Raw genomic sequence first — 24,686 nt, forward strand, 5'->3', positions numbered from 1 at the left:
CTGAAACAAAAGGCACTGTCATCCCTTAAATTATTCCATTTATTCTATATATATTTGTGCTATTATTATCTTTTTGTATACCAAAAGGAATTATTTGAGGGAAACCATTTTGTTCACACATGATACAAGGAACAAAGAGAACTTTATGCTTTCCACCTATTGCCTCAGACCTGTATGCTCAGGCACCTCAATATGTGGGAATGAACATTAAAATGGAACAAGTTAATGCAGATGGATTTAGGCCCACTTAAAAGGGAGCTATACAAGGTGCTGATACTGGAATGCTATTACTCAGTAGGTGAATTCATGCAGGACAAACTGGTAATTTGAGATAGATACAAATTGTTACATATACAACTAATATATATGTAATCATTTTACTGTTATATTATTTGTGTAAAAATCATTTTAATTGTGATGTAAGTTTTTGACATGACTCCTGTATGCAAACCATATGGATTTCAAAGGTATGAGATGAATAAACCGCAGTTCACAATACTAGGTAATAACACGATAAGCCTTATATAGTCAGGAATGAGCAAAAATTTAAAGACGCTGTCTCTGTTTATTGTGTTTCAAATATAAACAAAATTTATGTTTAGGACTCTCTAAATAAATTTTTCATGTCTTATGAGTAATGCATAAAGAAACATGAGACTTCAACAGGAAGTTTAGAATAATTAATAATACATTTATCTGCTATATACAATTCACTAATAAAGTAAAAGTAAATCAGTTATCAATCCGAAGATTGTTTTGGATATTACAATGCGTTGCTAGGGATGGTCCTGTTGTACGTAGGATGCTGTTGCCTTCCTCCGACCTTTGAACTGACTTACCAAGCCAGTTATAGGGGACTTACAGTTTGTTGTGGATTCCAAACCACGATGCAACTCGACATTTCTCACATCACCTAAGATTGACAGAGGGGAAAGAAGTGATAAGTGACAGATAAAAATCCCAGAATTATACTGGGGATCGAACCTGAAACTTTCGGATTTGTAGCCTGCCATTATATCCTTCTGCTCTATACAATTCACTAATATATTTGTTGCTATGTTCTAATAACCTACTTACCCCAACAAGAATACAGAAGCATGACCCAAATATCAAAGAAAGAATTTGAAGGCAGCATATGTTCTGTATTTCATAGAGGTTGGAAGGGTGCAGGAAAATTGCTCTAGATAGTATGGAGAGAATTGTGGATAGGGTGGGCCTCATTTTTAGGTTACTTCAGGAAGGTGCACTGTCACAATTGACAAATGTCCCATGAATATTGATGTGCATCACAATTTGAAAGAAAGGTCTGAGTGAGGCCTACACTTCCTTTTCAGTGTTACCCGAACTATCCCTCTTTCCTCCGTGATGAAGGAACCAATCATTCTGAAAGCTAAATAGTGTGTCTATTTGACTTTCATATGTGTCCGTCGGCAGTGCTACACATTTCACCTTCTGAAAGTAAGTACCTGCGGCCAGAAATTCTGTCTCATAATTTATTAGAAAAAAAAGAGTCAGCCTGATATAGACATAAATGTCTCTGGAACTGAAAAATAATTAAAAGTAGCTCAACTGAAAAAAGGTCATTAGATCTGGGATGCTATCGTATGGATCCTGTATTGCTTGCACAGAACTGACCATTTTTCTAAATGCAGTTTATAATAAATAGATCTTTGAAAGGGATTCACTCAAGATTGAACAGCCGGCCGGGGTGTCTGAGCAGTTCTAGGCGCTACAGCCTGGAACTGCGCGACCGCTACGGTCGCAGGTTTGAATCCTGCCTCGGGCATGGATGTGTTTGATGTCCTTAGGTTAGTTAGGTTTAAGTAGTTCTAAGTCCTAGGGGACTGATGACCTCAGATGTTAAGTCCCATAGTGCTCAGAGCCATTTGAACCAAGATTGAACACAAATTCAGATGGATAAAAAGGGGGACGGAGATCAGCTGCTTTCGCTTTGAAGGAAACACTTGGGGATCTATCTGCATTCACTGATCCAGGGACACCACAAAAAACCTAAATCTGGGTGGTCAGTGTCATAATCACTATGCCATCACACTTGCTCATACTTTTCTGGTACAATGGAGTGGCCCACACAACTGTCTAGGGACATTGGTTCATCCAGCTTCTTAACATAAAATGGAAACGGGAGCATGTGCATACAAGTTGAATCCATGATGATGTTACAATCTTTCAGGGATGATGGGAAAGGTAAATTGTGTCAAACTGAGGTAAGGGATCCTGGTCTGGAAACGACTGACTTTAAGGTTGTAAGAAAAAATCATTCTTATACCTCTGACAGTGGAATACATGTGCTAGTACTGTTGTTGCTAAGATTGTATGGTAGGTAACTTTCAAGCAAGAAGAAAAAATATAGTAAACCTGGGCTCTGAAACGCATACCTCAACAGCTATGACCACTTGTTCATCTTCAATAATGTGATACACATCTCTTCTGCTGCACACTCTTTGGTTTGCACATTTTAGTGGTGGTAGTATGGCCCAAAACAAGAAAAAAAGTCAAGTAAGTATGGGCTGTAAATGCATACCTTAAGGGTTATGGGTACTTGTTCAGCAGAAGAGATGTGTCTCACAGGAGTGTAGATAAACAACTGCTCATAGCTCTTGCGGTATGCACTTTAGAGCCCATATTTCCTAGACTTTTTTCTTGTTTTGGTCCATACTGCTTCAAAAAATATGGAAACCAAAGGGCTTCCAGTAAAAGAGATGTGTTTTACAGTAGTGAAGATGAACAAGTGCTCATAGCTCTTAAGGTATACATTTTAGATCCCATTTTTACTAGACACATTTTTCTTATTTTGGTCTATACTACCAATGCTGAAAGTTGCCCGTCTTGCAATCTTAGCAACAACAGTATCATTACATGTATTACACTTTGAGTAAGTCCATTATGGATAACAAACTGCAACTGTGATTTAAACAGGTGATTTATTTGGGTGTAAATATGCAGCCAGTCACTTTTTTGGATCTTAGATATGATTTATTGTACCATTCTCTAGTTTTTGAGACATTGCAGACACATTATCAGATGGAGATGTTGCTTTAACACCTCCATTCATAATGAGCCTGCAGTGGCCTGAAAAGTGGTTAATTGTACAATAAATCGTAGTACCTAAAATCCAGAAAAGTGACTGGTTGCATACTTATACCTGGATACATTGCCACTGTATTCCACTGTCAGAAGTATCACAATGATTTTTGTGAATAATTGTAAACTCAGTCATGGTTCCTTCCCTCAATTGATACCCTCTGCATCTTCCATCATCACTGAAAGTTAGTAACATCATCATGGAATCACCCTGTAGTTTAGAATTATGGCACTTGCTTATGATGACTTTGTTTAGAGAACAGGTAAGTCCACAAGAATTTAAGTCTTGGAAGACTGTACAAAGCATGACACAAGTTGATATGGTGTTTGTTGACTTTTCAACATTTGATGCTGTTCTACCCTTCGGTGAATAAAACATGCTTAGGTGATGACATAACAAGTATTTGAAAGGATGGAAATCTTAGCAAACAGTACTCAGTTCACAATTCTCAACAGAGAAATCCTCAAAAGTGAAAGCATTACAAGCATTCTTCAGGTAAGTATCATAGAGTTATAATTGGCCTGTAAGATACCGTCAATAACTTTCAGATGCTGTTATGGATAGTGCAGTTTTTTAGGGGAAGCTCATCTCATTAGATAACTGTGCAATTCAAGAAAACCTGCACAGGATCAAAATTTGTTACACAGACTGACAGTTGACACTGAACATAGCTTATCATGTATTACATACAAATGGATGAAAAAAATCACTTGACTATGGAATCAGAAAGACAAACAAGTACATATTAGTATCTGTATGGGATGGGGTTATTAGGAGAATCACCACATAAATATAGAAGGAACTGTACACCAAACAAATTTATTGAAAGACTCCTGTGGAAGAGTAAATCATTCACTAATTACATTCCATAGAAAATTCTTGTTTGACTTATACTTGAATTTTTTGTTTGTTTGTTTGTTAATCTGGTATCTTTACTAACAAGTAATGATGCTTCTGTTCACATAATTCACATGTAATGATCATGATGAAATCAGATAAATTTTGGATTACATCCAGATATATGGACAACTGTTCACCGACTGTAAATGAAACGGGTAAAATAACACTGGTGCACTATGTATCTACACTACATACCTTGTGGTTGCTTAAGAGTACAATGCACAAGGAAACAGTGGTAATTTCCCTATCCTCCAATTTCATCTTTTGGTACAACACTGCTCTAAAGCAATTACAATTTTTTTACGCCTGTGCACACAAAAATGACAACAAATTATCTTGAGTCTTCCTGAGGTGCCCATCGCGCCTAGAATAGCTTTTCGTCACCGTCCCAATCTGCACAATATTCTTGCCAGACCGTATAATCCTTCTGCACCCATGTCTGTACCTATAGTTCCTACCCCTGTGACCATCCCCTCTGCAAAACTTGCCCTATGCACCCTCCAACCTTCACATATAATAGCCCTGTAACTGGCAAAACATATACTATCCAAGGGGGAGCCATCTGCAAAACAACACGTCATGTACCAGCATTATGTAAACACTGTTCAGCCTTCTATATATTAATTAGGATGATTTGGCACAGGTAGAGGGTATATACTGGCAACTCACAATATCCTGTTGCAGAGCATGCTCTACAACATGAGATTCATGACCTCAGTGTCTGTTTCACAAAACGTGCCATCTGGATTCTTCCCCCAGACACCAGTTTCTCACAACTCCACAGGTGGGAACTAGCACTGCAACATATCCTTGGTTCTTGCCACCCACCTGGCCTTAATTTACATTAATTTCTTCCGTCAGTGTTTCTTCACTGTAACTACTCTTTGCTTCACTCCGTTTTAGTTTTCTACATCTTTCATTGTCTTTCCCGTCTATTTTTCACCACCACCTCCCACCTCTGTTATGTACAATGCTCTTACCTTCACACTCTTATTAACTCGTGCACTATGTTTTGTAGTAATCTCTGTTTTGCTTATTACTCTGTCTTCCTCCTTTAAGTTCTCAGGTTTTCAAATCGTGTCCAATGCACTCCCCAACAATCAGTCTTTCCTTCTCATCCTGTACGGTAACTCTCCCCTGACCCATGGTTCTGGGAGACTTTCCCAAAATCTACCCCTTTTCCTAGACCTCTCCAGTCCTATTCCTTCACCCTTCTTCCTTCCCCTTCAACACTTCTGCCTGAAGGAGGAGCCACTGGCTCTGAAAGCTTGCCAATCACAACAGTCTTTTATGTGTATGTTCTGCCACCGCTTGGTGAGCAGATTCTTTATCTATCCCATTAAATAATATTATCAATAATTGTTTTCTTTTATTTATTTATACTTAATCATTTGAATAAATATCAGTCACTGACTTTTTCCTTAGGTTTCCCAGATAATCTTCAGTTGATTACATAAGGGCATAATGTAGCAGTGTACTACAATACCCCTATGACTATAAATGAGACATCTAACAGTTTAAGGTTGCACTCGCCCTCTGGTGGATGTGCAGTTGTAGAAAGTTACCAAAACCCAACCCCCAGGTATGTGGCAATGAGATTTATAGAACCCAATGTGTATGAATGCACAAAAGAACTGAGAATAAAGTGGAACCAAAAAGCCACGACGATTGTTCAACTAGGAGGGGAAAACGGGGTGGGTGGAAGCTAATTTCACTACTGTTCAGTGGGTTCTAAAGTAGAATGTCAGATTCTTTATGTAAAAGAACACAAAAGAATTGGCACTCATTTTTATTAGGGCCAGGAACAAAGTCTTTATACCTAAAACAGTATCGTGAATATGGTTTTGTGATTAAGGCCTTTAAGTTGCATATATTTACTGTGTACAAAAAATTGTGATCCATCAAGCCATGTAGTACCACATATGACCTCTGATGCCCAACATTTGGAAAGGTATGTCTCTTAGCAAAGACAGGAGCCTATCAGCAGATGACTGATTGAGGGATCATAGTCGTGTGTAACAGATTAGCATATTGTACTAGGCTTATTTTTGTACATTCACTTAAGCAGCTGCAGTGACATTGTCTGTTTATGAGCAGTTGTTTTGTCAGACCTCTGTGTGTGATGTTTTGGAGGAGAGGGTGGGGGGCTGATAGCAGAAGTTGCGAGGAAGCAAGACATGCAGGAAAAAAAATGAGATGATTCAGAAATACTGGGAAGCAGGAGAGGAGGAGACAGATGGCACATGGCAGCAGTGGATTTATCTTGGCCAGGCGGTCAACAAATACCTGTTTCAGACAGTCTTTTGTTTCCATGACACCAACAAATCAATATACTCCTTACCGCTCAGAACTTTTAAAACCTCAACTACATTATTTATCTGTGTTCAGAGTGCTACTTGTTTTGTCCTGAAAATGCCCTACCAAAATCCTTTCCTCATTCCACAAAGAACTACATGAGAATCCACCTCTGTGCCACTCATGCTCCTAGTTCTGCATCACATAGGTCACTTCTGTGGGAACAACACAGGTGCAAGACCTGGACCCACATGCATATCCATCACTTCCTATTGCTGTATTAACACACACACATTTTCCATCTGATCAAAAGTCCCAAAGACTGAAATTACCCAAGCTATATTATGGGTGTGCTGCATTTACTTAGAAATGTCCTTAAGTGCATATGTCAGTTAATAAGCAGTCAACACACATGAATGGTCAGTGGCTAACTGCACTTTTATCACCTAGTTGCTGAATACGCTGTGTTGCCCACAACAATGCCAACTCCCTCCAGCATATCCTCCATTCCCACAACCCTCTGGCTTAAACTTCAGTTATGTGTCTGTCACCGGAATTAATCCACATTTTTCTGCTTCCAATGAGAATTTCTCTGCTCCCACTAAGAGAAACCTGTTTCCCCTTTATCTGCCTCCCTGTATTTCCCTGCTTCTTCCCAGCTGCAATAATCCTTCCATCTCTCCTACAGCTGGCTGCCTGGACTCATGAGCAGCCTGTGTTGTTACAGCCATGAACAAGTGAACTTGAATAGGTATATGTACTTATACTAGGAAAGGGTAAAACCATAGGTCAAAAGCTAGTGCAACTTTCTATTTTTTTTCTTTCTAGAGATTGTATTAACATGATAATTGTATATAAATGCTATGTGTGTTCTCAGACCAGCCTTTATCTACAAAATAATGTCCTGTTTTTAAGTGGCACCAATGGCCAGATCATCACATTCAAGATACTTAATATGCGCATGCAATGGATAAATTGTAACATGCTTCTACATGGCATACTCTAAAAATTTTTTGACAATAGATTCTCTGTTGTTCAAGATAACTCAAAATTAAGTTATTGTTACAACATTACACTGACACAACCAAAGCATTATGACCACTGCCCACTGCAATGTTGGATGCCATCCTGGTGACGCTGTAGGCATGTGACACAGTAAAATAAGGATGTAAGCGGAGCAGACACAGATGGGGGAACATATGGGCTGCAAATGGGTAATCCATTGAGATAAGTGACTCTGACAAAGGGCAGGTTATTATTATGCCAAGCTTGTGAATAAATATATCAAAAGCGGTGAAGCTGGTTGAATGTTCATGGTCTACAGTGGTGAGCATCTGTGGAAAGAGGTAGGTGGGCAGTTAAACTACAACCAAGCAGTAGATGTCTACACACAGGTTATGTAATCTGCATAAATAATGGGCCACTAATTTGCATATGCGGCGATGGCATCCGACAGTGACCCAACTGGGTCACGTCTACGACTTCAAAGAACGCAGGGTTCAGACGCTGGTCTGCTCTGTAAAGTAGGATAGATGGTGGTCTGTGACAATTGTGCCAAAAGAGCACAATGCTGATACACACACAAGTGTTTCGCAGTACGCCGTTCATCATATGTTGTTCAACATGCAGTTCTGCAGCGGACCACCCCTAAGTGTTCACATGTTGACCAAACGATATTGTCGGTTATGATTTCAGTGGACACGGGACTATCGGCATTTGATCATCGAACAATGGAAACATGCTGGCTCTTTGTGTGAGTCACAGTTTAGCTACTCTAGGCCATTACTGAGGTGAGTGGTGGCTCAAACCTTGCAGTGTGCCATGGACGCAGGCTGGTGGGAGTCATTCTCCTGTGCTTGCATGGGACCTGCGGTAGCAACCAAAGACATGCTGATAGCTGGTAACCACCTGCATTCCTTCATGCTTGATATCTTCCCCAACAGCGATGTTATCTTTCAGCAGTATAATTGTCCATGTCTTGGAGCCAGAACCATGCTGCAGCGGTTTGGGAACCACTATAGTGAACATATGTTGATGTCTTGGTGGCCAAATTTGCCTGAAGTAAATCTTATGGAACCCAGTTGGGTCACTGTCGGATGCCATTGCCGCATATGCAAATTAGTGGCCCATTATTTATGCAGATTACATAACCTGTGTGTAGACATCTACTGCCACATACCTCCACAAATCTATTAACAAACTGTTGGATCCCTGATAAGCAGAATCAGTGATGTGTTTCATTCCAAAGATGAACAAACAAGCTATTAAGCAGGTGGTCATAATGTCTTGGCTCACCTGTTTATATACCTGTTACAAGTCATTTTCAAATTTCATTCACATTTTTTGGCACAATTTTATTCACGAATAATTATCTTGATGTAAATTTTCACAAACTTATGTTCATTATCTTTGTTGAAGATGCTACTGTCGTTAACTGTTTGTATGAAATGGAGAGGAAAAGGGCACTGAACCAAAATTTTTTCTGTCATAAAGATGGCAATATCATATCTAAGAAAACTGGTTATATAAAATCAGTTTTAATATTACACAGAACACAAAATTGTGTGCTGTTGGTGTAATCAAAAAGGTGTTTACAATGATAACACATACATAAAATTTAATTTGTGAGACACAGTCTTATCATCAAAGAGCCACTACTATACATTGTTCTGAATAATAACATTTCAATACTTAGTGCAAAAATAAAACGATTCTTACTGCTATAATATACACTATGTCATTTGTAGCACAAAATGTTAACACAGTAAGTAAATTGAAATAACATCAACAATAAGGACAGGTCAATTGATTACAATTTGAATCATAAAACGATTCTGGGGACCTATACACGTGACACTGCAGTCACATGAGAAATTGTCTTTTAATACAGTCACAGCCTGTTGATGGACACATAATGCTGTAAAATACCAACAACAAAACAGCTGGAATTTGTATCATACACATTCTACTGAATTTGTATCACACATATTCCACTACAGATTTCACATAGTTTGGGAGGGGGGAATTGGGGGGGTGGGGGGGTGGGGAGCAATAAGGGAATGCTTGGCACCGACAATACACGGACGGAAATAGTCAATCCACTTTGTTATGTACATGTCTGTCACTTTTAACAACTAATCATTTACACACAAACACTTGTGATGTTACATTAGGAATACTACTTCAATAGACATGTAAATATTATCACAGTCCTTTCTACTGCATTACAACAATACTGATAAAGCCTGTAGTAAGTTTAACTGAAAATATGGACAGAATTGAAATAACATTAGAAAAATATATTTCTTACATAATAATTGAAATCACATGAGAAACATATATTTCTTACTTGATGATCAATGTAGTTTCTCCTTTCCAGGTGTACTTTATTTTTAAATGTGTCAAGTTAAATTGTCATTAAAAGTTCTTGAACACAGAAAACACTTGTTGCATGGGTACTTCCATGCAAGGACAATTTCATTAAATTTGTATTCATTAGAACTTCCACTTCATGCAAAATTAATTTTATATTGCATGTCACAGTTGTAGCATAGAATTCCACATTAGCCACTATTAACTAATACTATTGACATAATAAAAAATCATGTCTTTCCTGATAATCACTAGTCAGGAGACAATTACAATTATTTCCACTTTAATATAAAGTATATTAAACGATTTTCTGATTTCTTGCCTTACAATAAAGGTACTGAGCATGTAAAATATTATATTTGTAAAAGCCAAGATAGTTGACTTACAATAGATGTTCTTTGGTACATAAGTATATGAAAATAATTTTAATTTAAAAAAGTATGATGCTCCATCAACAACATATGTTGTAACAGAAAGCTGCCTCACCTCACTGTTCTCCTTCTAAATACGCATTTAGAGTATTTACACAGTAATCACGGTGATCTGATAGTCTTCTCAAAACCCATTCATTAAAAACCTATCAATTAATAACATTCACAACACAAGCTGAAAAAATTGTGGAGTCCACCAAGCACAATACCAGTGTGAGCAAAATGTTACCTTATTACACAAGAATATCAGCTACGATGACTAGCAAGGGAACATAACCTCCTCTGGTGTGCTTTCTGAAATGCCGGAAAACCTCTGTATATCATTCATAAATTTGAGTTTCTCTCTCAATCTGTATAAACATATTCGTGTACTTATAAACACAAATGGTTGTTCAGGCTAGGTACTGATACACATGACCATGAACAATCAAGTTAAAAAACTAAAGGCAATGATGTAGAACATATGGAAGTACACATGGCAGTGATAAGAAATCCTGAAGAAAGAGAGAGAAGTAGGCACACTATTTTTCACTTGTGAGACAAACACCCTTTTTCATGAAGAAGAAGAAACCATTGCTGAATATTCTTGCTGAACATGTCTTCACATTGCTGTCTCCAATGGCTGGCTGTGGGCGCGTGCCAGCGATTCTGTGTACTGTGGCACTTCTTCAAGGAGTGCAGCCTCACTGCGTGAACGCGGTGGTGGTGGTGGCAAGACTGCATCTAAATCTGTTTCAAGAAGTAGAGGAGTTGGCTGGACTGTGTATGTATGTGGCAGTGGTAGAGTTTGCGTGTGTAATGGCAGAGGGCGTGGTTCTGAAATAGGCAGTACTTTTACAGGTTCCAGTGGAAGAGATTGTGTATGTGGTAAGGGTAATTGTTCTGTATCAGCTGGCTGTGTGCTGTGTACTTCTGATAATGGTAAGGTCGGTGAACGTGAAAGTGGTAAAGTTGCTGTTTCTGAATATGGCAGTGAATGTAGCTCTGACACTGGTGTCAGTTTTGGCTGTGACAGTGTCACAAGCTGTGGATCTTGTCGGGGCAGGGGCTCTGGTGTTGATGGAGGAAAGCCACTGGAGTCCGAGTCATGGTCTGCTGCCCGGAAAGGAGGTAGTGATCTGTCATGGAAGCCTTCATTACGGTACATGAGGCCACCGGGGCCACTATTTGAGTGATTTAGGAATGCGAGGCTAGGATTGCTAGCTTCATAAATGTCATAACTGTAACTGCGTGAGTCATCAACTGAAGACTCTAGTCGAGACTTTTCAACAGAATCGAGGCTGCCACTGTCTTCTTGCATCTTGTGATATTCAGCTGCAGGAACCTATAAAATGAAATGGTTTCATTAAATATACAAATTCATGATGGTTTCTTTTTTCTGAAATTCTATATTTAAATTTGAACTGTTGAACTTGGGACTTTTTTAAGTACAGCAAATTCGCTTTTTACCAAGGAAAGTGTTCACAAACAAGCTATACAACACAAAAGGGAAAATAATGTTTGTATAACATCTGTTAATTGTGTACGTGTACTTGTAAACACTGACAGAGGAATTTACACAACAGAATTATCACGAGGAAATTGATACTTGAAGTTTTAGTATCTGGACATTTAATGCCTGACATGTAGCACTGATGAAAACTGAAGCAACAGAAACAGGGAAAAGAGAGCTGTGATGACCACCTTTGTGAGAAATAGATTAATGAAACAAGACAAAACTTGGAAAGGAGATAAATAAAGCCAACTAAAATCAAAAGTGTAAAAGACAATTTGAAGAAATGAATGGAAATGACGTAGTTTAGTACTTACAGAGAAATTAATTGCTACTGCATTATTTATACACATATATTCATTTTACAAGCAGTGCTGATACGTACAATGGCTGGTCTTGGATCAAGCTCAGTAGTGGAGGACATGCCAACAGATCGTAAGGACCTAAGAGACTGCCGGATGGAGTTGCGACGTTCCAGGCGTTCCACCCGGCGATGGCGAGATTTGGCCCACCAGCATGCAGCTGCCAGCATTACCAACAGCAATGCTACACACACAGCACCCAGGACAGATACAGCTAGTGCATCACGTCGCCAGCTTAAAGGGTCTACATGAACCTTTGGATCTGTTACAAAACAAATCACAAATTTTAATTAGAAATTAATATCAAATTTCATTTTGTAACACAATAATGGGATCTTATAAAAAAAAATACATGCATAGAGATTGGAATTAATAATAGGTAGGAGTACTGATTACGTATGGAATTTATGCCTGACATTGTTACTGAAATTAACACAACTAAGGAGCTTTATCTATGAATCCAAATGTTACAAAATTAAGCCTGTCAATTCTCTTATTTCAATATCATATGTTTCCAGAACACTGAGTTCTAGTTGAAGATATGAGGGGCATTGTACATGAAACTGGATAGTAGTGCAATGGAAACATTTCTTCAAAAATAATTACACTGATAGTAACAGTACATTAATTCAAACTGAATGTAAGGTAATTGCGGCAACCAATTAAAACAACAATACTGCATTGTGCTACAAATTTCTGTTGTACGAGAAGACGAAAAATTTTGTTACGTACCAATCTCACAAAGAAACGGACTGGAATAATCACAGTCATCTACTGTCACACGCTGGAAGGCAAAAACTGTGCATTTTCCAATGCTGTCAAGATGCTGCACCCATGCTCTGTCATAGTACTGGAACGTTGGCTGCTGTGATCTTATGAATTGGTACAATGAAAAGTAGTCGCCCGAAATATAGGGCATGGAAGCATTCAGCAGCTGCAACAGAATAATTTCTAGTAACTCCAAGGAGACTGTGAATATTTATCAACAGTATATCAGATAAGCCAATCCACCAGTCATCATCATCATCATCATTTATTGCATTAAAAAGCTTTTACGGCCTACAGCAGAAAAGAAAAGAAAAACCATGCTACACAAAGAAAATACAAAAACTGCAGACTATAAAAAATATTATAAAGAAACACATTCAAAAAGCACAATAAAAAGGAGAAATCAGTTAGTCACAACAGAGGAGGTATCTATTGCAGATGGAAGTTAATCATTGCCAGTCTCTAGCTTCACCTTCCATCCTTGTCAGCTTCAATTGTTTAAGGGTTGTTAATACTTGATCCCCTTGGGCATTTTCCAGAAGGTTGAGAATGGAGGAGTCAGGGAGGGATCCATTAGATCAAAAGATGTGGCCAAACCACTGTAGCTTCTTTCTGCTCTGATATTCGGCCAATGTGTGGCTTTCTAAACCACTAGTACAGGTCTTCTTTCGTTCTTCATTCCCATTTACCTTCCATGATATTGTAAATGGGACCACAGATCTTTCAAAATACTTTCCTCTCTAAGGCACAGATTGCTTCTTCAGTTGTTGCTGATGCCACCCAGGTTTCACAATGATATAATACTATTGGCCAAACAAAACAAGATTAGAATGGACTCCAAGTAGTTCAACTGCTGTTTAATCACTTCAAAGGACTACCAACTGTGCCTCAGAAGCAGAAATGTGAAAATCGTGCAGGGAACTGTTTTAATAAATTAATTTATCTTAAGTGGGTATTATGGGAACATGCACTAGCAAATAAAAAAAGGAGATTCACTGAATCAGGACTTCTTGTATTGATCTAAATATATAATTATAACAAAATTAAATTACTGGATGTGGATGCTGAACGCCATACACAAGCAACTACAAGTTGAGGTTTCAAGAAAAGCTTGCAACTGAACAAGAACAGGTGAACATAATGAACAAAACTACTAAATGAAGTGCAATGGAGCTGTAATGAAAAATGAGTGACCATCTGCAAAAGAACAAAACTAACTGAATGAGACTGAGGTGTGAATGAGGCCGATGTGATGGGAATGGTGAATGACAGTTCCTTAGAAGTCATTCCTTGGTCTTTCTGTTCAGTTTAATGAAAAGTTCATTTGAACCCGTTACTTCACAAACAACCCATCTCTACCAGCTAGCATTTCTAATGAAAGAGCAACATTCAGAGAACAAAAGAAATCCATTTCCTTCAGACACTGATTTTCATAAAATCAGTTCAAAAAGTACAACTATTGTCCCTGTATGTGTGCAAGCACATTTCTCTGGACCAACTACAAAATAAATTATGTACATGGCTATATATGTGACTAAGGATGGGTGTAATGACGTTTCTAATTTTCAAAATATGAACTGCAAACAACAGTAACACATAACTCCAAAAATTAATAGGGGAGAACTCACCTTGCAGAATGAGCGAGCCTCCTGGAATGTGAGTGGGGCTCCAATATATGCAAGGCATGTTGTTGCATGCAGCCCCCATCCAGGAGGACACTTGCCACCACCCAGAAGGCTCGTATTACTGGTGTAGAAGGGCTGGTAGTCAACCTGTATCAGCTGCGGGTCATCCTGGATGTCCTTGATACGAGCACTGACAGCTGCACTCACATTTGTTCCCCACCAGTTATAACGAGCATCAATCGGTGCTTCCCACCAGTTGTTGGGACGTATGTCTCCAGGAAAATCTTGTACATCACTTGTTCTGTTAAAGAGAAAAAGAAATTGGATGAACATAAATGATAAAAATTGGATTATAAATTACAATTTTATTTAAGAGAGACAGAGGGAGGAAGGAGGGAAGAGAGAATGTCACTCACTCATTTAGTGATAGATCTTAAAATAATTCTGCTGCTTTCATTGCACGTTTCATTTAAGAGTTATAAATCAACTGCAGTGCTAGCACAAGTTTCTTTCTCCATCATCCGACTGCTTTGATGCAGCCTACCATGGATTCCTCTCCTATGCCAAACTCTTCATCTGAGAGTAGCACCTGCACATTAAATTCTCGATTATTGCTGCATGTATTTCAGCTCTGTCTTCCCGTACAGTTTTTACCCTCTGCAGCTCCTTCTAACTACAGCTAAGAGAAAAAAAAACAAAGCTTATTCAATTTGTTTATGTGTCTCTTGGTGGTTCAGTCCTCTACTGTTTGGTGAGTTATTCCTTAAATTATTTACATTCCACCACAACCTGCCATTATTATTTTTGTCATTTAATTCCATTTTCTATTCCCTTGCATGACATGTTTGGTGATTAATCAGCATCAACAATGTTCTGAATGGCATTTTTTTGGTATATTTTCTTTGGTTATTTCCTCTGTAATTGTCAGTATTGGGGCTTTCAATCATTTTCAAAATTGTTATTCATATATTTTTCATCACTATAGTGGTGAAAAATGTAGCATCTCACTGTGTTATCTCCTTCAGTTATAGTTCCAACACCTATTAAATTAAGAGTTTATTAATTATATGTGATTCTGTATTTTAGCTGCCAGCATAGAACTTCCCAGCACTTCAGGGAATGAAACACAGCAATAAACAATGCATTTTGGAAAGATATTTGACGTCCAGCAACATGTACAATGCGTATTTTGTATTACAAAAGTATAAACAGGAATTGTACCAATAACGCAACAGTAGTTTTCATTGCACGGACATCAAGATTGTGATGCGCGTTTGTCAGGCAATCATAGCTCATGATATGTGATTCACCAGCCAACGACATCAGGTATTCAGAGTATAGGACTTGTGATATAGTCAGCCAATAGCAACATCACTGTTAAGTAGCACAATCGGACAAACAGGGGACATAAATGGTTTAAATTAATATACATTCTACACGACAAGGTTTCACCTATAATACTGGTATTAATATACATGCTACACGACAAGGTTTCACCTGTAATACTGGTCATCACAATTCCCCTCCCCCCGAGAGCGTGGTTTGGCAGGATTGTAAGAGCACACTTAAATTGCAACAGCTCAATATTTCTGACAAGCACTAATATAAATTTCATTGCTGTGCACTGAACATTTTGTGTGGTACCCGACTGAATATATGTTCTGGCAAGCCCTTCGACTTTTCCATAGAAAAGGCAGTTACACATGAAATTCCTCAAGAATTTACCTCACACTTTTTTTTGAAGGATAATGACATTTTTTGCCATTGTTATTGCTTAATTTGTAATCTTAAAAGAACGAATGTTAAAGCTTGATCTTCTTTTAGCCATGTTACTCTTTAAGATAATAAATGAAAAGCACCAACTTGCTTTTGTTCTACAGTATTACTTTTATTGTGTTAACCGGTTTTTGGCCTACAAGGACTTCTTCAGACATTTACTGAGTATTGTCACCAAAGAAGTAACAATGTTTGTAAACAACATTGGAAGAGAAGTTACACATATAGATTGAAGCAGAAACATACAATAAGTAACATCTTTGACAGTGTGGTGGTAATGCAATGAAAAAGTAAAAAATTGAACAGTAAATTACTGTTCAATTACAATTTACAGTTCAATTACAATTTACAAAAGTAAATTACTGTTAAATTTTTTACTTGTAACATGTACATGTACATGTACATGTAACTTCTCTTCCAATGTTATTTACAAACATTGTAACTTTTTTGGTGACAATACTCAGCAAATTTATGAAGATGGCCTTGTAAGCTGAAAACCAGTTAACACAATAAAAGCAATACTGTAGAACAAAAGCAAACTGGTGCTTTTCATTTATTATTATGTTCTTCTACCAAGAACCAACAGAAGATTCAGTTACTCTTTAATATATGAACTCCAAATATGCCGTTAAGTTTTAAATAATGGCATAAATCGTTGGGCTTCTGGGCCTCAAATTTTTCTAAGCAGCTGGTCCTCAAAGTGTTAAGTTTCAAAAGAGACTCAATTGATCTGTGATTTAAAAAATTAATTTCACATTCCCACATGTAACATAATTCATTTTGCGCAAAAGGAAATTTACTTTGAATGTAACGCTTCCCAAACCACCAATCACAATATTTTCCTATGAGCTGTTATAAGTGTGAACAGTTGTGACCTCACATTCATCGAAAGCAGTTTGTTACAAAGTACTGCACAGTCTCCGTCTTAAAGCCTTTGACACATTTCGCAATCGGCAGATGCTTGTGTGCGCAGTTAGTTTTCTTTGCAACTAAAATTTTATTTTGATGTTATTCTCTTGTTTATGTTTTCTTGCTGCAGTATTACACTGCAGTAGCAGGACAAAGTAGCTTTCTTTGTTAGTGTATCAGTTCTTACCAGCTAAAATTACAAAAATTCAACTGGAAACTAAAACAATAAAAAATTCCCAGAAGTCTAAAAAATAACAGGGTTGTTCTAGTATTATTCTCACATAAAAAATTCCCAGGTTTTTCCCAGATTTTCCGCGGCATATGCACCCTTTACTTACTGTACAGAAGACATGTTAAGTTGCAGACAAGCACAATTAAAAGACATTTACATAAAGCTTCCGGCCACAGCCTTCATCATTAAAAATGAGGCACACACCATTCATGCACACAAGCAAGCACAACTCATGCACACATGACCACCAACTCCAGCATCTCGGGCCGGAATGCCAATTCCGTAATAACAAATACAAATTGTCTTTAGGTGACAGTCATACTTTGACACAATTTGGGGATATAATGAATTCTCTTGCAGAGGAAATTTTTAATGGTCAAATGGACGGGATTGGGAGGTGAGAGGAGGAAAGAAACTAACAGAAAGAGCGAGGTTGCACAGAAGCCTGCATATGTGAATAGCCTGACACTTAACTCATCCACTAATGAAAAAGTAGCCCTGTCAAAAGACAGTACAATTTTTTTGCTTATAGTAATATTATGAAGACTGAGAGGATGAAGAAGAACCTAATTCAGGTCATGACTTTAGTACTATTAGGCAAAATCTTACTCAGCTACCTACGCAGTACCTGCATTAAAAATAATAATCATGAGATATGTAGACAATAAATCCATTACCCAAAGGGTGATGTAATAATAGTGGACAAAGACACTGGCAGTGTCAGTGGTTTAGTTTAGAGATTTTTGTCTCAGGACAAATCATATAGCATGATACTGATAATAGTATTCTGTAGACAAAGGAATCTCAACAACGGAGCTATGATAAAATGAGAATTACAAAATTTATGCATTTCACACCTTAGTAGACACATACATTAAACGTACTGCCATCCGTGAATCAGAAGTATTATTCTATATTCACTAAAAATAATGATAATGCTGTGTTCACCCAATTTGTTACATTTAGTAATATGATGATTGCTGTTAACTTGGAGATGATATTTTAGGATAGAGATGATATTTTAAGACACAGTGAGGTGCTTACAGTACAATGAAGCAAATTTTATATGGATACATGGTGTCTGTTCTTTCGGACATGTCGGAATTTTCTCAATTCAGTGCTCCATGTCTGAAAGAACAGAAACCACACATTCATATAAGTGATTGACCTATCTGGACAATGGGCAGATGCACAAATATGTCCAGCCTCCTGTGGGAATCTCAGAGTAGTGAACATGGAGGAAATGGACAGATTTGTGGCGCTTGATGGGAATGTGGATCGGCTGTGAGGCCTGCCAAGATAGTACTCGCAGTTGCAATGGTGCTGTGTCCCGGATGGGACAGTGGTTAATGCACCTGCCAAATAAGCAGGAGATTCCAGGTTTGAATACTGACCCAGTACATGTTTTCACTCATTGCCGCTGATTCCACATAATGTCCCGATGAAACTGACAGCAGTGATCCCCCTTTCCTTTCTTTTCTCCCTTCTCCAATTTACATATGAAGTAAATGTTATATGGAAAGTGAATATATGCATTATTAAACAGAATACTTCCAATTTCAACCAACAAAGTCACTGTAACAAAGCCAATTATGTGGTTTAAACAATACTCACAATGATCTGTTAACAGTAATAAGCTCGTAATCATTGTCAGGATTCCAGAAAACATTGTCGACATAATGCTGTCCAGCAGTTGCAGCAACAACTGTACTTCTTGATTCTCGTTTTGTAGCAGCATTCCTGTAATAAAAACATTTATAATGAAAGAAACCATACACACAGTACATTAACTACAATCAGGCACCAAGTAGTGGCTAATAACTGGTTTGTGTGATCTGAACTGGTTTCTTTTCTCTTCCTGCATTCTCTTACCTAATCTTGTTCTTTGTCTTGAGTTCCTTAATCCTACAGCATAAATATAATTAGTTACTAACCATGAAATTTTGCTTTTAATCTGTAAATCTTAGTAGTAATTTGGTTTATATCCACTCACCATTCTTATTACCCATGTTTCTATTACTATGAAATGTCATTATTAATGCTTTTACCATTTTCTTAATTCAGTGCCCCAAATCAATAGGTGTTGTGTCAGTTTCTAAAATTGACAAAGTGACAGTATTGTCAGTATTTATTTTCAGGGGGTGTAGTTTCTACTACACCTACCATAGCAGATACTATGCATTCCAGCCCTAAGGGCCAAGTAATGCTAACTGGCTGCCATGTCTTCCTCTGCCAATGGAGTCACTTGGATGTGGTATGGAAGAGCATGTGTCATCCTAACCCATTATCAGCTTTCCATACCTTGGAACTGCTACTTTTCATTCAAGTAGCTCCTCACTTGACATCAAAAAGCTGGATACACCCCAATCCAGTCCTCCCATGAAGGAAAAAGCCACTTGTAAAAGTGGAAGTTATTTACAAAAAAATATTACTTTCTCATTCTTCAGACAAAAATTGAAACTGACCCTTTTTTCCTATCACTGGTTAATTTGTAATTCATGTGTTGAAATGCCCATAGAACATGCCTGATCAGTTGATAAAAGGGTTTTTTCACTATTTCTAACTCTTGAATGTTTTAAAATACCTCTTGAACTTTTCAAATAATTTTTTGCTTTATTTATGACTGCTGTGTGATGGCAGGCATGTGAAAAGTAACACTACATCTATCAACGAATTTGCCACTTCACTTTGTTCACTTGATGCATTAGTATTTTTCCTCTCTGAATCGTACTTTCTTTAAATTAAATGTGTTTTAAGAAACAGTGTGATTAGTAACTGTGAGAAAAATTCAAATTAAATATACCCTATTTACCCAATTATAACACAAGGTTTTTTCCCAAATTCATCATTCGAAAAATACGAGACCATCTTATATTCACAGATTAAACTGTGAGGTCAATTTTTTAATTGCTTAATAGATTATTATAGAGGTTGTCTTACATTCACAATGAAGCTTTGGCTATTAAGGTTTGGTACAAATTTATTTTGAACGATCCTGAAAGGTAGGTCATGCCAAGCCATCGGCCTTGCCGCAGTGGTAACACCGGTTCCCATCAGATCACCGAAGTTAAATGCTGTCGGGCTGGGCTAGCATTTGGATGGGTGACCATCCAGTCTGCTGAGTGCTGTTGGAAAGCGGGGTGCACTCTGACCTTGTGAGGCAAACTAAGGAAATACTTGATTGAGAAGTAGTGGTTCCGGGCTCGGGAACCGTCATATGGCTGGGAGAGTGGTGTGCTGACCACATGCCCCTCCATATCCTAATCCAGAGACGACACCTGTGGGCTGAAGATGACATGGTGGCCAGTGGGTACCTTTGGGCCTTCATGGTCTGTGCGAGAGGAATTTAGTTAGGTTGTGCCAAACAAAACTTGGTTTTACTTGCATTTGGATAGGATTGAGATTTCCCGATACACCAAAGTGCTCTCGATACAGTATCAACCTCGGTCGAGCAGTCACATGACATTTGACTCATGACACTAGAGCAAGGGATACATGAGGAATATGAACTAGCCACTACAAGTGTCTAATGCTCTGCTTAAAAATTGACAGTTGTGTGAAACACAAGAGCAAATAACATTAAATTCTATCAACTTGCAAACTTTTGTTGTATTTCAAAGGATTTGCAATAAAAGTTCTCATAAATGAATGGATACCATATACCTACAATTCTGCTGCTTTTTAAGTAAAGGCAACATACAGAGGTGAAAATCTTATCCTTCAAAAACCAGTACTTGATTATGAACGTAAGGCAATATTTTCTTTGGTTATGAGAAACTAATGATTTACCCAGTCGGCTGCAAATGAGAAATTCGGTCACTGTAAATGTATTAGAATATCAGAGAAAATCATTACCAGCTTTTAATCAGCTTTAGAACAAAATGACGACACATTCAGATGAAACGAGAAGGAAAATTAATCCAGAATGAAATGTCTAACAAAATAAATCATATTAAACTGACTGTAACTGTTGTCGTGAGAATAAAGCAGAGTGGAAAGACCCCAATTTGGAGACAGTACAGACGTCACTAGATTGCGGGAGAAAGTTCAAGAACTGGACTGAATAGTAACTGTGATCTTTTATTTATATATTAGTTGCTGTTGATACATATGATCTGCACTCTATAAGATATTGCTGTCCATTTTTCACTGTTGCTCAAGTGCAGAACTATGGAAAGTTGGCTGATAAATACCATGAGTGTGGAGAGGACAGTGTTGTGCAGGCATAAATTTCACCGTGCAGCCAACCACGGGAATGTACACTGCGTACTTTGGCTCTTTATGAACATCTACCATGTTTAAACCGCTGTTTACCTGAATCCATTTGCAATCAGAATCAAATAGACTTAAAAATTGGACAAATACTCAACAATAGCATACATTTCTGCAGGAGATGTTAAAACCCTAGATGAGGGCCAGTAGTGTACTTCCATTTAGTGCAACAACATTGTTGACATTTACTCTTTGACGTATAACAGGAATGATTTTTTTTTTTTTTTTTTTTTTTTTTTTTTTGGGGGGGGGGGGGGGGGGACAAGCAGTGAGGGAGCGGCAGGCAGACAATACATTTTGAAGCAAGAGACGTGCCCAACATTCTCATGTCAGTATGGAAGTGAAATATGCTCTGTGTTTTTTTAAAAAAAAAAAAAAAAAAAAACACCTGTGTTCTCGGGTCCTACGGTGACCAGCACTTCAGAACTCGCAACACATTCAAAAAAAAACAGCCAAATATTTGCGACAACAGAGATAAAGTTTCACAGTTTTCCTGTTAGGATGAAAGACAAAGATCAAAAGTGGTGGTGATACAACAGACAACAAGCTAAGTAAACAAAGAAGGCTGTGAAATAAAAATTTATGTAAACAATTTCTTTTTGTTTATTTTATTTCTCCTTGCATTATCAAAATGAGGCAACCAATAAACAGCATAAATTTAAAATAGATGTAATGTTAACTTCTTAGACAGGTCCCTTACATCAATAAAAGTTTGTAATTTTAATGAGTCAGAATATGTTAAAAAATAAATTTTCTCAAGGAGCCTCTTAAAAAAAGGGGGTCGTCTTATATTCAGGGTCATCTTATACTCAGGAAAATATGATCTCTCCCCATTATCTGATTCGAGTGCACAGTTCTTAATGATTTTATCACAGTTAGCTTGTAACTTTTGTAATGTTATCTTCTGATCTGCTTGTCCTTTATTTCCTATCTCTGCAGTCATTTCATTCATTTTCTTCCACAAGATCCCTTGAGTCTGAAAGACAAAAAATTTGATATGAATGCTTCATTTTCCATTATAGAGTACTGTTTATACCTATGGTGTGTAATCTCTTGTGTAACTTCGTAGAGGAATAACTTTCATTTCTTAATGCCATTTTTACATGTTGCGATCTCTGTCCAGTTTCCTCCAGAGGCACTATTTCCCATACCTGACAGAAGTAAAAATGTTGCAACAAAACAATAAAAAAGTGAGGCACTAAAAGTATGTCGCAAGATCCATATATCTATTGGGCAACTTTTCTGTTTTCCTCAAATCACGTTTCAAAGGAACTATTATCCAAACATTGCCTGCATATTACACTTTGTTACTAAAGGCTACAGTGGCTATGCTGTCTAAATTTATAGTGTTCCACTCTTTAAAAATGTGTATGTGAGATTTTAACATTCCTGAATTTCCTATTGTTCTTAACCTTTTGCTACTTTATTCCACTCTAATTACGATGGGTTCCGTAATACACATGACTGGAAACAAGTGATAAGGTGTCCTGTTGTCAGACAGTATTTAAGCCAGCACTCTGTCATCTATCTGCTGTTCACTCTGAGCCAGGGCTCCAATTCAGACATCCAGCTCACGCAGCTGCCACTACGGACAATGCCCTGGGGCACCACATTGCCATGACGGTTCTGTCTTAGTAGTTGTGGAAGTCATAAACTTTGCCTAAATTATTCTTGTAGTACATTTACCATAGACTGTACCAAGAGGACTTTAATTCCATACCTAGATTGAAGAACTTAAACCTTCTGTGAAATTTTAACTCTGTGCACTGATGGAAGAACTAATGTTTAGTTGAACTTTGCTTCAAGACAGTCTCTATGAGACCTACCATTTTCATTATGTGTGACCAATTTGTTTGTTTCTAAATTATGACTTTCAGCCAGTGACTTTCAACCTGCCAATCTTGTGTTATTATTTGTTGGAGAAGACAAACAGTGTTTCTTAGTTTTTGTGACAAACCTTTTGAAGAAATTTTGACATTGATTGTTCTTCAGTTAGTGTGTGGTCTCCTTATTGTGCTTAAGGAAATGTTAAATGCGGAAGTATATGAACACATTGCACAGCAATGTGTACTGTGTACAATAAAGGAGCAGTTAGGAAATAATGACAGTATCATTATGACTATGCCTCCTGTCATAAAAGGAGCATCACTGAGGCAATGGTTAGTGAACACTATCATTTCTGAAATGGACTGGTCTGCCCGGAGCCCCAATCTGAGCTCAATGAAACACATTTGTGATGAGTTACAACGTTGATATCATATCAGAATCTGTTGCCCGACATCCCTACCATCTCTGGTTTCGGCTCTTGAGGAAGAAGTGTCTGCCCATCCTACACAGACTTTCAGGCACCACTAACAAATGAAAAGATTCCATCAGTCTGAACTTCTACTACTTTAGATGCAGTTCTAGGTGTAAATTTAGAAGATCCAATAAGTTCTAACAATATGAAAACATTTTTATTCCAGGCTGTATGAGTATTAAACTGTTAATTATGCCTGTGTTGATGTATTTTCAACAAATACTTACGGGACAGTGGGTCAGCAACCTGAGCTTAAGAAAAGAGTTAAAGCAAGAGATGAAAAGCTCATCAAAATAACATACATATTGTACGTTTTTACGCGTGATTAACAGCAAGCAAGGAAATAACACCATTATCCTGACAGCTGGAGAACTATTAGTGAGGGGCAAAAATCTGTCCTACATTGCACAGAATTCTCATGAGCTATCGTTAAATCTGTAATTAATAACTGTTTAGTGTACATTTCATTTACACTCAAATATCTCACTTTATTAAATTTTCAAACAATGTGTTTTCAAAAAATTTTCAAACAACATGTTTACAAAATTTCACTGTCCGAATGCATCAGAAATGCAGAACCAACTATGGAATATTAAGCTATTAGTATCTTGTATGAAATACTGAGGTATTACGGGCTTGCATAAGGAAAGCATGGTTTCTAATCACAGTGATTCATCATATACAACTGCATTTTTATCTGTCACCTACAATATGGAATTAATTTGTGTAAACATTTCTAAGCATATCAGAAATGAAAATTCTTACCAAAGAAGTATTTTTTAATTATTAATGCCTACAAAAATAACATTTAATATCAAAAGTCAAATGTGTCTGTATAGCCAGGAATTTG

General features: G+C 37.6%; 1 protein-coding gene and 1 pseudogene across 1 annotated transcript in view; one reads left to right on the forward strand and one right to left on the reverse strand.

Annotated features, from left to right (window-relative positions):
• Positions 1–8,819: 8,819 nt before the first annotated feature.
• Positions 8,820–24,686, reverse strand: part of LOC124802675 (protein bark beetle) — a 193,596-nt gene continuing 177,729 nt past the window's right edge. Inside the window, exons 31-35 of the mRNA XM_047263603.1 lie at positions 18,880–19,005; positions 14,352–14,649; positions 12,688–12,889; positions 11,979–12,217; positions 8,820–11,425 (exon numbers count right to left, since the gene is read on the reverse strand). Of these exons, the coding sequence (XP_047119559.1) occupies positions 10,703–11,425; positions 11,979–12,217; positions 12,688–12,889; positions 14,352–14,649; positions 18,880–19,005 (1,588 nt within the window). The 3' untranslated portion in view covers positions 8,820–10,702. The remainder of the gene's footprint in view (positions 11,426–11,978; positions 12,218–12,687; positions 12,890–14,351; positions 14,650–18,879; positions 19,006–24,686) is intronic.
• Positions 20,282–20,399, forward strand: LOC124803954 (annotated as a pseudogene).

This window comes from Schistocerca piceifrons, chromosome 6 (assembly GCF_021461385.2).
Source record: "Schistocerca piceifrons isolate TAMUIC-IGC-003096 chromosome 6, iqSchPice1.1, whole genome shotgun sequence".
NCBI classification, from domain to species: domain Eukaryota; kingdom Metazoa; phylum Arthropoda; class Insecta; order Orthoptera; family Acrididae; genus Schistocerca; species Schistocerca piceifrons.